Below are 12,411 nucleotides of genomic sequence, written 5' to 3'. Positions count from 1 at the left end.
ATTAGATAATCTAAAATTTTGTAGAGTTTGTTTGTTTGCTTTTGAGATGGAGTCTCGCTGTGTCACCCAGGTTGGAGTGCAATGGCGCTATCTCAGCTCACTGCAACCTCTGCCTCCCAGGTTCAGGTGATTCTCCTGCCTCAGCCTCCACAGTAGCTGGGATTACAGGCACCTGCCACCACACCCAACTAATTTTTTTGTTTTTACTAGAGATGGGGTTTCACCATATTGGCCAGACTGGTCTCAAACTCCTGACCTCAGGTGATCTGCCCGCCTTGGCCTCCCAAAGTGCTGGGGTTACAGGCGTGAACCACCACGCCTGGCCTATTTTTTTTAATAGACAGGGTTTTGCTCCATCACTTGGGCTGGAGTGCAGTGACACTCTCATGGCTCACTGTAGCCTTGACATCCCAGGCTTAAGCAGTCCTCCCGCTTCAGCTTCCTGAGGAGCTTAGCTGGGACTATAGGCACGCAGCATCAAGCCCAGCTAATGTTTTGTAGAGTTCTGTGCTCCTGTGTCTGTGGCATGGGTGAAGTCAGAAGGAAAAGAGAAGATGCTCCTACAAAGGCACATACCATGTTTTAAGGCAATGTGGTTCTCAACTGGAAGCAGTTTTGCCCCTCAAGAGACATTTGGCAATGTCCGAAGTTGCTTTTTGTTGCCACACTGGGAGTGCTACTGGCATACAGTGGGTAGAGGTCAGGGATGCTGCTAAGCATCCTACAATGTGCAGGACAGCCCCACAACAAAGAATTATCCTGCCCAAATGTTAGTAATGCCAGTGTGGAGAAACTCTGCTTTAAGGGGATCGAACTCCATCTTTTGCTTCTCTACTTTGTAATTCTAGGTAACCTCATATTTAGTTCCTTTCTTGATCACCCTTCTTGCTATTGAAGAAACAAAAGTTTAGTTTGCTAGATTGTACTAAAGTTATTGGTTCACCTTGAAACTAACAGTGGTTACTTTATTAACTAATATATTGGTTAGGGTTCATTTAGAGAAGCAGAGCCACTAAGCATATATATGCATCATCTAATCTATATATGCAGTTTTGTTGGAGAAATTTGACCCTTCTCTGACTTGTTAGGGAAATTGGATGAGGCTGGGCGTGGTGGCTCACGCCTGTAATCCCAGCACTTTGGGAGGCTGAGGCGGGTGGATCACAAAGTCAGGAGATTGAGATCATCCTGGCCAACATGGTGAAACCCCATCTCTACTAAAAATGCAAAAATTAGCTGGGTGTGGCGGCAGATGCCTGTAGTCCCAGCTATTTGGGAGGCTGAAGCAGGAGAATGACTTGAACCCTGGGAGGTGGAGGTTGCGGTGAGCTGACATCACGCCACTGCATTCCAATCTGGCGACAGAGTGAGACTCCATCTCAAAAAAGAGAAATTGGATGAGAAGTACTGAGGAGTAGAGCCTGTCTTTTCTGTTTGAGTGCTTCTAGTCAAGTATGGCAGCTGGAGGGTCTGTCTAAGGTAGTTGTCTTCATGTCCAGTAGTAGAGCTTGAAATCCATAGTGAAGGCTGTGAAGAAGGGAAGATCATTAAAAAGTAAGTGAGCAGGGACAAGCTAGAACCCATGAGAAGGAACTGGAGCCCATGTCAGTTTTCACAGCCTCCAACCTTGATGAAGTGGGTGCCCCGCAGGAAAAGTTAGTGGCCTTTTTCATGGAACTGAAAAACACCCAGCCCAGGAGTGGGCAACTGAAGGAGGAACCAGGGAAGATGTAGCAGTTACAGGCCCAACTCTTGCCCCACACCAGCAAGGTACCCAGCAGATAAACAACATGTGTGAACTACGAAAATACTTCCCCCCATTACGCACACTGAAATACAGGCTGGTTGCTGTTCATTTCCACCCTCTTGCTCTTGCACAAAAATATCTTCGGTGGCTGGGCGTGGTGGCTAACGCCTGTAATCCCAGCACTTTGGGAGGTCAAAGCAGGCGGATCACAAGGGCAAGAGATCAAGACCATTCTGGCCAACATGGTAAAACTTTATCTCTACGAAAAATAAATAGCTGGGTGTGGTGGTGCCCGCCTGTAGTCCCAGCTACTCGGGAGGCTGAGGCAGAAGAATCATTTGAACCTGGGAGGCAGAGATTGCAGTGAGGCGAGATAGTGCCACTGCACTTCAGCCTGGTGACAGAACGACACTGTCTCAAAAAAAAAATCTCCAGTGGTCCATCTTAATGAGAAACAGAGAGAACGGAATTCTGGAAATTGCAGTTCAGCCTAGCAAGGTGACGTAATACAAAACAGTAACAACTGAATCCCCACTTTCGAGAATGCATGAGTAAAGGATAGGCCTAGAATTCATGTCTGTACAACTCATATGCTGCATTGGTCATGCTAATCTAGGAGGTTTGGAGCTTCTTTTTCCTTTGGAGCAGGAAGTATTACTTGGCAACATTAGGATGACCTACTGACGGTTTTGGTGTAAGGAAGTGTTTCTTAGGTTTGATGAGAACTTCCATGCCCCTCCTTTCAAGTGCAGAGACTTTGTTTTTTATTTTATTTTAATTTTTTGAGATGGAGTCTCCCCTGTCGTCCAGGCTGGAACCAATCTCGGCTCACTGCAACCAACCTCTGCCTCCCAGGTCCAAACAATTCTCCTGCCTCAGTCTCCCTAGTAACCAAGATTACAGGCATGTGCCATCACGCCTGGCTAATTTTTGTATTTTTAGTAGAGACGGGGTTTCACCATATTGGCCAGGCTGGTCGCGAACTCCTGACCACAAGTGATCCACCCAACTCGGTTTCCCAAAGTGCTGGGATTACGGACATGAGCCACCACGCCTGGCTGAGACTTTGCTTTTAAAGAGATTGTGTCACATAACAGCCTTCCTATAAAAGGGATCAGAGAAGCCAGACACAAAGGGTCACATATTGTATGATCCCATTTATATAAAATATCTGGAATAGGTAAATCCATACAGACAGCAGATTGGTGGTTCCAGAGGCTGAGGGTGGGGAGGGATGAGGAGTAACTGCTTAATGGGTGTGGGCTTTCCTTTTGGGAATTTGAAAGTATTTTGGAACTAGACAGAGGTGGTTGCACAACACTCTGAATGTACTGATGAATTGTTCACTTTAAAATGGCTACTTTTATGTTCTGTGAATTTCACCTGAAAAAATTTTATTGATTTCTTGAACACAAAAAGGAGTTGTAAACTAACTCAAGTAGTGCTAAGATCTGTGACATTCCAGTCTGCCCCCCCCCAAAAAAAACCTAGAAATCCAGAATCTTCTGTTGGGAAAAGGAGGGTCTCATACTGCTCTAGTGTAGTACTCCTAGAAGTAGTAGAAGGAACTCACGTCCTCATATTCAAATCAGCAAAACCTCTAAGTGAGGCTGGCCCCTTTAAGACTCAGAGACCATAATCTGGTAGTTAAGGAGTCATAATGACAAGTGTCTTGGGTAATTCTCCTTGGAAATGTAGTTCTTGCCTTCCAGGACAGAAGTACTGAGGAGCAGAGCCAATCTTCTCTGTTGGTGATAGATATATATTGATGGGTTTATATGACTTTGAGTTTAGTTTGTAAAATCTAGATGTCCCTGCCCTAGACAGGGGACAGTGATATTTAGTTTGGGTTCTTTTCTACCTTGTGGATAACAGAGTTTAGTGAAAGGGAAGAATTTCTTTGAAATGTGATTTTATGTGTTCAGTCCTATTTCCAAAACCCAGGGAATGGAAGGAAAATGTCCTGGCCCAAGAACACCTGTAAAATTCAACTGCTGTTGTAAATTCAGCTGCTGAAAACAGTGCCTGCAGCCTGTGTGGAGGAACAGTACTTTGGGTTTTTGTACAGATGTTTCATGAGTCCAGGATTCATGGGCAGCCAGTGATTAGGAATCCTCAAACACACTCTAGAGTGTGAATTCAAGAGAGGTGAATTCCAAGTTCAGAATCTGGGAGTGGAGAGGTGCTGAAGCCCACCGTCATGAGTGCTTGTGACCTGGGCACACACAGCATCACACACACACCTCCTACACAGACCCCTCTTCTACCAGGACAGGGAGCCAAATTAATTAGTATCTATCACTGCAGGAAATAGTGGCTTGGAAATGGACAAGCTCAAGGACCTTGAGTCCCTGCAGTTTGAGTATGGGGTTCCAGAGGAAGATCGTATCTGGCTGTATTTGCAGGGCCGTTCTCGGGGACTGATGATCGAGGCTTGTGCCCATGCAACCTTCTTCTGCAAACTGTTATATAATTTGAGGTAAGTCGAGTATCCAAATTCAGGAAGGTGGACAAGAATCTCGCTGCTGAGAATTCAAATGTCTTAAAATTTTTTTATGTTAGAGGGTAAGTTTGGCTGGGAGATTGTCATCCTACCTTTTCCAATCTGGAGTCAATGACTCCTGGTCTAAAAGGAAAATACATACCAGGGTCCCCTAGCTGTGGTTACCTTTTAATGGATGGATTGATTAAATGATCATTTTTTCATCCATTCACTCACTTATCATGACCACTAGCTTGCCCTCCACAGTTGCTAATGTCTAGCCATTCCTTATCTGTTGACAAGGAATGCAAATGGAATCAGTTCTTTCTTTTGGGGCTGAGGTAATAGTGGAATGCTCCCTTACAGGAAGGCTACCTGGGACTTCACAAGCCCTGTGCCAATGTCTTGCTTGGAACCAGGAATATTGATTTGCAGAAAAGCTCTCACTCCAGTCTTAATTCTGATATCTTTCTACAATATGGCCTCAGACACTTAAATAGGAAATGTGTGTGAAGCACGTACCTATAATTAGGCTCCTGAATTCTGCAACTCCAGGTCACTCTGGGAGCATGTGTTACTTCCTCACTCTACTCAGTTTTCTCTGAAGTTAGATTGATTCCTGGAGGGTGGGACCAGATCTGAATTGAACATGTTTATAGATACAGCATATACTCAAGGAGGCAGGCTGCTCAGATTGGCTTACTGATAAGGATGGATAAACCTTTTGGCGGTACTCACTGTGACTGGTGAGAAAACAATATATGAAACTTGCAGGTGGCCTTTTATGTTTGGAAGGATCAGGCACTAAGAGAAAGTGGTCTTTCAACCAGGATAGAAGGCTTAAATAGAGTGTGACTTGTGTTGCATAGAAGCAAAATCCAGAGCTTTAAGACACTGGTTTTTATAGAAATACAGAACAGATATAAGGCTGTCATATAGCAATGAAAGTATACCTTATGTATTTAGAAGTCTGACTTTGTTAATCATGGGCCAAGGAAACACCAGCACCAACAGTAAGTGAACCTCTGGACATAGTGGTCTGAAATCTTCATCCTTAGTTTTTCAGTTCTGTTCTGGGTTTTTTTAATTATTATTAAAAGACGGGGTTTCACCACGTTGGTCAGGCTGGTCTCGAACTCCTGACCTCAGATGATCCGCCTGCCTTGCTCTCCAAAGTGCTTGGATTACAGGCGTGAGCCACCACGCCCGGCCTGTTCTGTTTTTTTTTTTTTTTAATTTTGTTTTTGTTTTTTAAATCTGTACCCTGAATGAACACTGTTTTGTTTTTATAAAACATTTACAAGTCATAACATTCTTAAAAAGCCAACTTATCTGGTTTTTTAAGTCTGCAGATTTGAAATAGCAAACTAGAAAGAGTAGGCATACTGTAGGAAAGGAATGCACTCGCCAAATAGCAATAAAAATTGACAGCTGTCTCAAAGTGATACGTATCAGTAAGATGAAGAAATAGGAAGCCCCAGACTTTGTAACCTTGAGACACTAACTTAACAACAATATATGGTCCAAAAAGCCTTTGTGAAAACTCCAGAAAGCACTTAAGAAAGTAGTGCCCCGGGCAGGCACAAATCTAAGAACAGCTGCACTTACCAGGGTAAGAAAAGCCATTGTAGTTCACCTAAGATATCCCTGTTTTCAAGCCAGCCTCACGTGATCACGAGAAAATGCCAAATTTGTGGCTTCTCCCTTGGAGGGAAGAAGAAAAATGGCATGTTTGTCTGCTGTTCTACCTTTTTAGGGGCTGCCTAAGCGATTGGTTTTTGTCTCACATGACTTGGAGCACTGAGGAACCAACATATTTTGGATGAAAACAAGGGAACACTCAGTGGCTTGTTGCAGTACGGAGAACCTGCAGTACCGCAGATAGATACCAGAGTGAGGAAGAGATTTTGAGCCCCTGCAGTAGAAACAGGCAAAACTATTTAATTGGGAAATTCTAAACACAAGCCCAGAGAAGACACATTGCTGGAAGGATTTGACAGGTCCCAGAATCTCTAGCTGGGCTGATTAGGAAAGATCTTCCCCTGTATAGTGCCAGTCTGTAAAGATTGGGAGAGGCTTGACTTCTTTCAAATGCCCAAATTCCACCAAAAAATAAAAAGGCAACATTCTTCAACCATAGGAACAAACTACTGCAGAAACCAGCCCTAAAGAAACAGCTCTGAGTTACCCAGCAAAGAATCCAAACTAGTAATCTCTTTTTTTTTAATATATGTATAATTTATTGCGTTTTAGGTTTTGGGGTACATGTGAAGAACATGCAGGATTGTTGCATAGGTACATACATGGCAATGTGTTTTGCTGCCTTCCTCCCCATCACCTATATCTGGCATTTCTCCCCATGTTATCCCTCCCCAACTTCCCACCCCCTGCTGTCCCTCCCCTAGTTCCCTCCGACAGACCTCAGTGTGTGATGCTCCCCTCCCTGTGTCCATGTGTTCTCATTGTTCAACACCCACCTGTAAGTGAGAACATGTGGTGTTTGATTTTCTGTTCTTGTCAGTTTTCTGAGAATGATGGTTTCCAGATTTATCCATGTCCCTACAAAGGGCATGAACTCATTGTTTTTTATGGCTGCATAGTATTCCATGGTGTATATGTGCCACATTTTCCCTGTCCAGTCTATCATCGATGGGCATTTGGGTTGGTTCCAAGTCTTTGCTATTGTAAACAGTGCTGCAGTGAACATTCGTGTGCATGGGTCCTTATATTAGAATGATTTATAATCCTTTGGATATATGCCCAGTAATGGGATTGCTGGGTCAAATGGAATTTCTATTTCTAGGTCCTTGAGGAATCACCACACTGTCTTCCACAATGGTTGAACTAATTTACACTCCCACCAATAGTGTAAAAGTGTTCCTATTTCTCCACATCCTCTCCAGCATCTGTTGTCTCCAGATTTTTTAATGATCGCCATTCTAACTGGCGTGAGATGGTATCTCAATGTAGTTTTGATTTGCATTTCTCTAATGACCAGTGATGATGAGCATTTTTTCATGTTTGTTGGCCTCATATATATCTTCTTTTGTAAAGTGTCTGTTCATATCCTTCACCCACTTTTGAATGGGCTTGTTTTTTTCTTGTAAATCTGTTTTAGTTCTTTGTAGATTCTGGATATTAGCCCTTTGTCAGATGGGTAGATTGAAAAAATTTTTTCCTGTTCTGTTGTTTGCTGATTCACTCTAATGATTGTTTCTTTTGCTGTGCAGAAGCTCTGGAGCTTAATTAGCTCCCATTTGTCTATTTTGGCTTTTGTTGCCAATGCTTTTGGTGTTTTAGTTGTGAAGTCCTTGCCTATGCCTATATCCGGAATGGTTTTGCCTAGATTTTCTTCTAGGGTTTTTATGGTGTTAGGTCTTATGTTTAAGTCTTTAATCCATCTGGAGTTAATTTTAGTGTAAGGTGTCAGGAAGGGGTCCAGTTTCTGCTTTCTGCACATGGCTAGCCAGTTTTCCCAACACCATTTATTAAACAGGGAATCCTTTCCCCATTGCTTGTTTTTGTGAGGTTTGTCAAAGATCAGATGGTTGTAGATGTGTGGCATTGCCTCCGAGGCCTCTGTTCTGTTCCATTGGTCTATATCTCTGTTTTGGTACCAGTATCATGCTGTTTTTGATTACTGTAGCCTTGTAGTATAGTGTGAAGTCATGTAGTGTGATGCTTCCAGCTTTGTTCTTTTTGCTTAGAATTGACTTGGCTATGCAGGCTCTCTTTTGGTTCCATATGAAGTTTAAGGTGGTTTTTTCCAGTTCTGTGAAGAAGGTCATTGGTAGCTTGATGGGGATAGCATTGAATCTGTAAATTACTTTGGGCAGTATGGCCATTTTCACAATATTGATTCTTCCTAACCATGAGCATGGACCGTTTCTCCATCTGTTTGTGTCCTCTCTTATTTCGTTGAGCAGTGGTTTGTAGTTCTCCTTGAAGGGTACTTTACATTCTTTGTTAGTTGTATTCCTAGGTATTTTATTCTCCCAAAGTAGTAATCTTAAAGAGGCTCAATGAGCTACAAGACACAGAGAAACAACTAGGTCAGGCACAGTGGTTCATGCTTATAATCCCAGCAATTTGGGATGCTGAGGTGGGAGGATTATTTGAGCCCAGGAGTTTGAGACCAGGTTGGGTAACACAGCGAGACCCCATCTCTGTGGGAAAAAAAAAGTGATGATATCAGGAAAATAATACATGAACAAAATAATATAAACTAAAACAGAACCAAATTTTGGAGCTGGCGAGCACAATAATTTAATTGAAAATATTCACTAGAGTGGTTCAGCATTAGCCTTCATCACACAGAAGAATCAGTAAACTTGAAGACAAGTTATTTAAAATTATCAAATCAGAAGAGCAGAAAGAAAAGTGAAGAACATCTAGAGGACTTATGGGATGCTATCAAGTGGGTCAATATATGCCTTATGGGAATCTCAGAAGGAGAAGAGAGGCAGATCAAGGTGTGAAGAGCTTACCTGAAGAAATAATGGCCAAAAACATCCCAGATCTGAGGAAGGAAATGGACATCCAAATTCAAGAAGCTCAAAGGACTCCAATTTGGATGACCAAAAGAGGACCACACAGAGACACACTATAATCAAACCATCAAAAGTCAGACAAAGAATACTGAATGCTGCAAAGAAAAAAGAAGTTATCACACACAAGGGTGTTCCCAGAAGACTATCAGTGGCTTCTCAGCAGAAACATTACAGGCCAGAAGGGAGTGCTTGATATATTCAAAATGCTGAAAGGAGGGGAAAAAAAAAAACAAACCTGTCAAGCAAGAATACTATCTCTGGCAAACCTGTGCTTCAAAAATTAAGGAGAGGCCCAAGCAATTTGAGACCAGCCTGGCCAACATGGTGAAACCCCATCTCTGCTTAAAATGCAAAAATTAGGGCCGGGCATGGTGGCTCACGCCTGTATTCCCAGCACTTTGGGGAGGCTGAGGCGGGTGGATCACCTGAGGTTCAGAGTTCGAGACCAGCCTGACCAATATGGTGAAACCCTGTCTTAAAATAAATAAATAAATAAAATAAAATGCAAAAATTAGCTGGGCCTGGTGGTGGGCATCTGTAATCCCAGCTACTTGGAAGGCTGAGGCAGGAGAATCGCTTGAACCCAGTGAGGCAGAGCTTGCAGTGAGCTGAGATTGCACCACCACTGCACTCCAGCCTGGGTGACGATAGGAAAGCTCTATCTCTAAAAAAAAAAAAAAGACAGGGGTGAGGAGAAAGAAAGACCTTACTAGATAAACAACAACAAAAAACCTCATCACTCCTGGACCTGTCTTACAACTAATGCTGAAGGGAATCCTTAAGTTGAAATGAAAACATGCTAGTCAACAACACAAACATATACAAAAATATAAAGCTTTCTGGCAAAGGCGGATATATAGGCATATACATAATACTGTAATGGGTGGTACATAAATCTTTTTTTTTTTTAAGGCGGAGTTTCGCTCTCATTGCCCAGGCTAGAGAGCAATGGTGCGATCTCGGCTCACTGCAACCTTCATCTTCCAGGTTTAAGCGATTCTCCTGCCTCAGCCTCCTGAGTAGCTGCCTCAGCCTCCTGAGTAGCTGGGATTACAGGCATGCACCACCATACCTGGCTAATTTTGTATTTTTAGTAGAGGCGAGGTTTCTCCATGTTGGTCAGGCTGGTCTTGAATTCCCGACCTCAGGTGATCTGCCCACCTCGACCTCCCGAAGTGCTGGGATTACAGGCGTGAGCCACGGTGCTCGGCCCATAAATCATTTTTAATTGTGGTATGGGATTTAAAGATAAAAGCTGGTCAAGTGTGATGGCTCACACCTGTAATCCCAGCACTTAGGGAGGCCAAGGCAGGAGAATTGCTTAGGCTTAGGTGTTTGATACCAGCCTGGGCAACATCTTTTTTTCTCTTAAAAAAAAAAAATTGGCCAGGCATGGTGGCTTACACCTGTAATCCCAGCCTGTAATCCCAGCACTTTCGGAGGCAGAGGTGTGTGGATCGCTGGAGGTCGGGAGTTTGAGACCAACCTGACCAACATGGAGAAACCCCATTGCTACTAAAAATACAAAATTAGCCATGCATGGTGGCACATGCCTGTAATCCCAGCTACTTGGGAGGCTGAGGCAGGAGAATCGCTTGAACTCAGGAGGCGGAGGTTGTGGTGAGCCGAGATCAAGCCATTGTACTCCAGCCTGGGCAACAAGAGCGAGACTCCATCTCAAAAAAAAAAAAAAGGAGAAAAAAATTGGCCGGGCACAGAGGCTCATGCCTGTAATCCTAGCACTTTGGGAGGCCAATGTGGATCACCTGAGTTCAGGATTTTGAGACCAGCCTGGCCAACATGGCGAAACCCTGTCTCCACTAAAACAAAAAAATACAACAATTAGCTGGGCGCAGTAACAGTGCCTGTAGTCCCAGCTACTTGGGAGGCTGAGGCAGGAGAATCGCTTGAACCTGAGAGGTGGAGGTTGCAGTGAGCCAAGATCGCGCCATTGCACTCCAGCCTGGGTGATAGAGTGAGACTCTCAAAAAAAAAAAAAAAAAATTGCTGGGTGTAGTGGCACATGAATATGATCTCAGGTACTTGGTATTCTGAGGTGGGAGGATTGCTTGAGTGTAGAAAGTTGAGGCTGCAGTGATCCGTGATCACGCCACTGGACTCCAACCTGGGTGACAGAGCGAGACCCTATCTCATAAATAAATAAAATGTATATAAAAATGTAAATAATATAGAAATAATAAAATATCAATAAGTATAAATATAAAATAATCAAAATTAAAAATAGGCATGGCATGGTGGCTCACGCCTGAAATCCAGTGCTTTGGGAGGCTGAGGCAGGCAGATCGCTTGACTCCAGAAGTTCAAGACCAACCTTACAACAAAGTAAAACCTTGTCTCTACTAGAAATAAAAAAAGTTGCCCAAGTGTGGTGGTATGTGCCTGTAGTCCCAGCCACCTGGGAGCCTGAGGTGGGAGGATCACCTGAGCCCAGGAGATCAAAGCTGCAGTGAACTGTGTTCACGCTACCATATTCCAGTCTGGGCCGCAGAGTGAGACCCTGTCTCAAAAATAGAATTACTAAAAAAAACACTATTATTGAGGCCGGGTGTGGTGGCTCACGCCTGTAATCCAAGCACTTTGGAGACCAAGGCAGGCAGATCACCTGAGGTCAGGAGTTCAAGACCAGCCTGACCAACATGGTGAAACCTGTCTTTATAAAAAACAAAACAAAACAAAACAAAACACTATTAGTATAAAACCATGCTAATAGATACAAAATATCCAAAGATATAATTCACGATATAAATAACAAAAAGCAGGGGTAGGGGAAGATGAAGTTTGAGTTTTTGTATATGATTGACGTTATCATCTTAAAATGGGTTGTTACAACTATTTTTATGATTTTTATGCAATTTCCTATGGTAACTACAAATACCAACAAAAGATAAAGAAAATAATGTCATTACAAAAAAAAATCAATGAAACAAGGCAGCAAGAGAGGAGGAAAAACTTCAAGACAGAGAAGAAAACAAAATGGCAATGATGAGTCCTTCCCTATCAGTAATTATTTTAAATGTAAATAGATTAAACCCATCAATCAAAAGATACTGAGTGACTGAATGGATTAAAAAGAACCAAAAACGCTGGGCGCAGCGGCTCATGCCTGTAATCCCAGCAGTTTGAGAGGCCGAGGCAGGTGGATCACCTGAGGTCAGGAGTTCGAGAGCAGCCTGGCCAACATGGTTAAACCCCATCTCTACTAAAAATACAAAAATTAGCTGGGCGTGGTGGCATGTGCCTGTAGTCCCAGCTACTTGGAGGCTGAGGCAGGAGAATTGCTTTAACCTGGGAGGTGGAGGTTGCAGTGAGCCGAGATCGCGCCACTGCACTCCAGCCTGGCGCCTGGCGACAGAGCAAGACTCTGTCTCAAAAAAAAAACCAACCAAAAACAAGATCCAACCTATAGCTTGTCTTCAAGAGACTCACTTTAGATGTTAGGTAGGATACACACAGGCTGAAAGTGAGAGCATAGAGAAAGATAATTCCACACAAATGGTGACCAAAAAAGAACAGGAATGGTCATACTTGACAAAATAGACTTCAAGTCAAAAACTGTCATGAGAGACAAAGAATGACATGATGATAAAAAGACCAATTCACCAGGAAGATAC

General features: G+C 43.2%; 2 protein-coding genes across 3 annotated transcripts in view; one reads left to right on the top strand and one right to left on the bottom strand.

Moving 5' to 3' along the window:
- The first annotated feature begins 3,356 nt into the window (after positions 1 to 3,356).
- NOXRED1 (NADP dependent oxidoreductase domain containing 1) overlaps positions 3,357 to 12,411 on the top strand; it is a 40,905-nt gene continuing 31,850 nt past the window's right edge. Inside the window, exon 1 of the mRNA XM_012476914.2 lies at positions 3,357 to 4,226. Within this exon, the coding sequence (XP_012332337.2) occupies positions 4,072 to 4,226 (155 nt within the window). The 5' untranslated portion in view covers positions 3,357 to 4,071. The remainder of the gene's footprint in view (positions 4,227 to 12,411) is intronic.
- SAMD15 (sterile alpha motif domain containing 15) overlaps positions 7,658 to 12,411 on the bottom strand; it is a 57,069-nt gene continuing 52,315 nt past the window's right edge. Inside the window, exon 4 of one of the 2 annotated variants that reach the window (XM_012476913.3) lies at positions 7,658 to 8,256. The gene's annotated coding sequence lies outside the window, so the exon portion shown is untranslated. Of the gene's footprint in view, positions 8,257 to 8,348; positions 8,396 to 12,411 lie in introns of those variants that run through there. The other variant, XM_064375072.1, reaches the window with a different exon arrangement.

The sequence above is a fragment of the Aotus nancymaae genome, unplaced genomic scaffold (genome assembly GCF_030222135.1).
Source record: "Aotus nancymaae isolate 86718 unplaced genomic scaffold, 86718_ANA_hifiasm-v0.15.2.pri h1tg000011l, whole genome shotgun sequence".
Taxonomy (NCBI): Eukaryota; Metazoa; Chordata; class Mammalia; order Primates; family Aotidae; genus Aotus; species Aotus nancymaae.
This window is presented reverse-complemented; position numbering and strand designations above follow the sequence as displayed.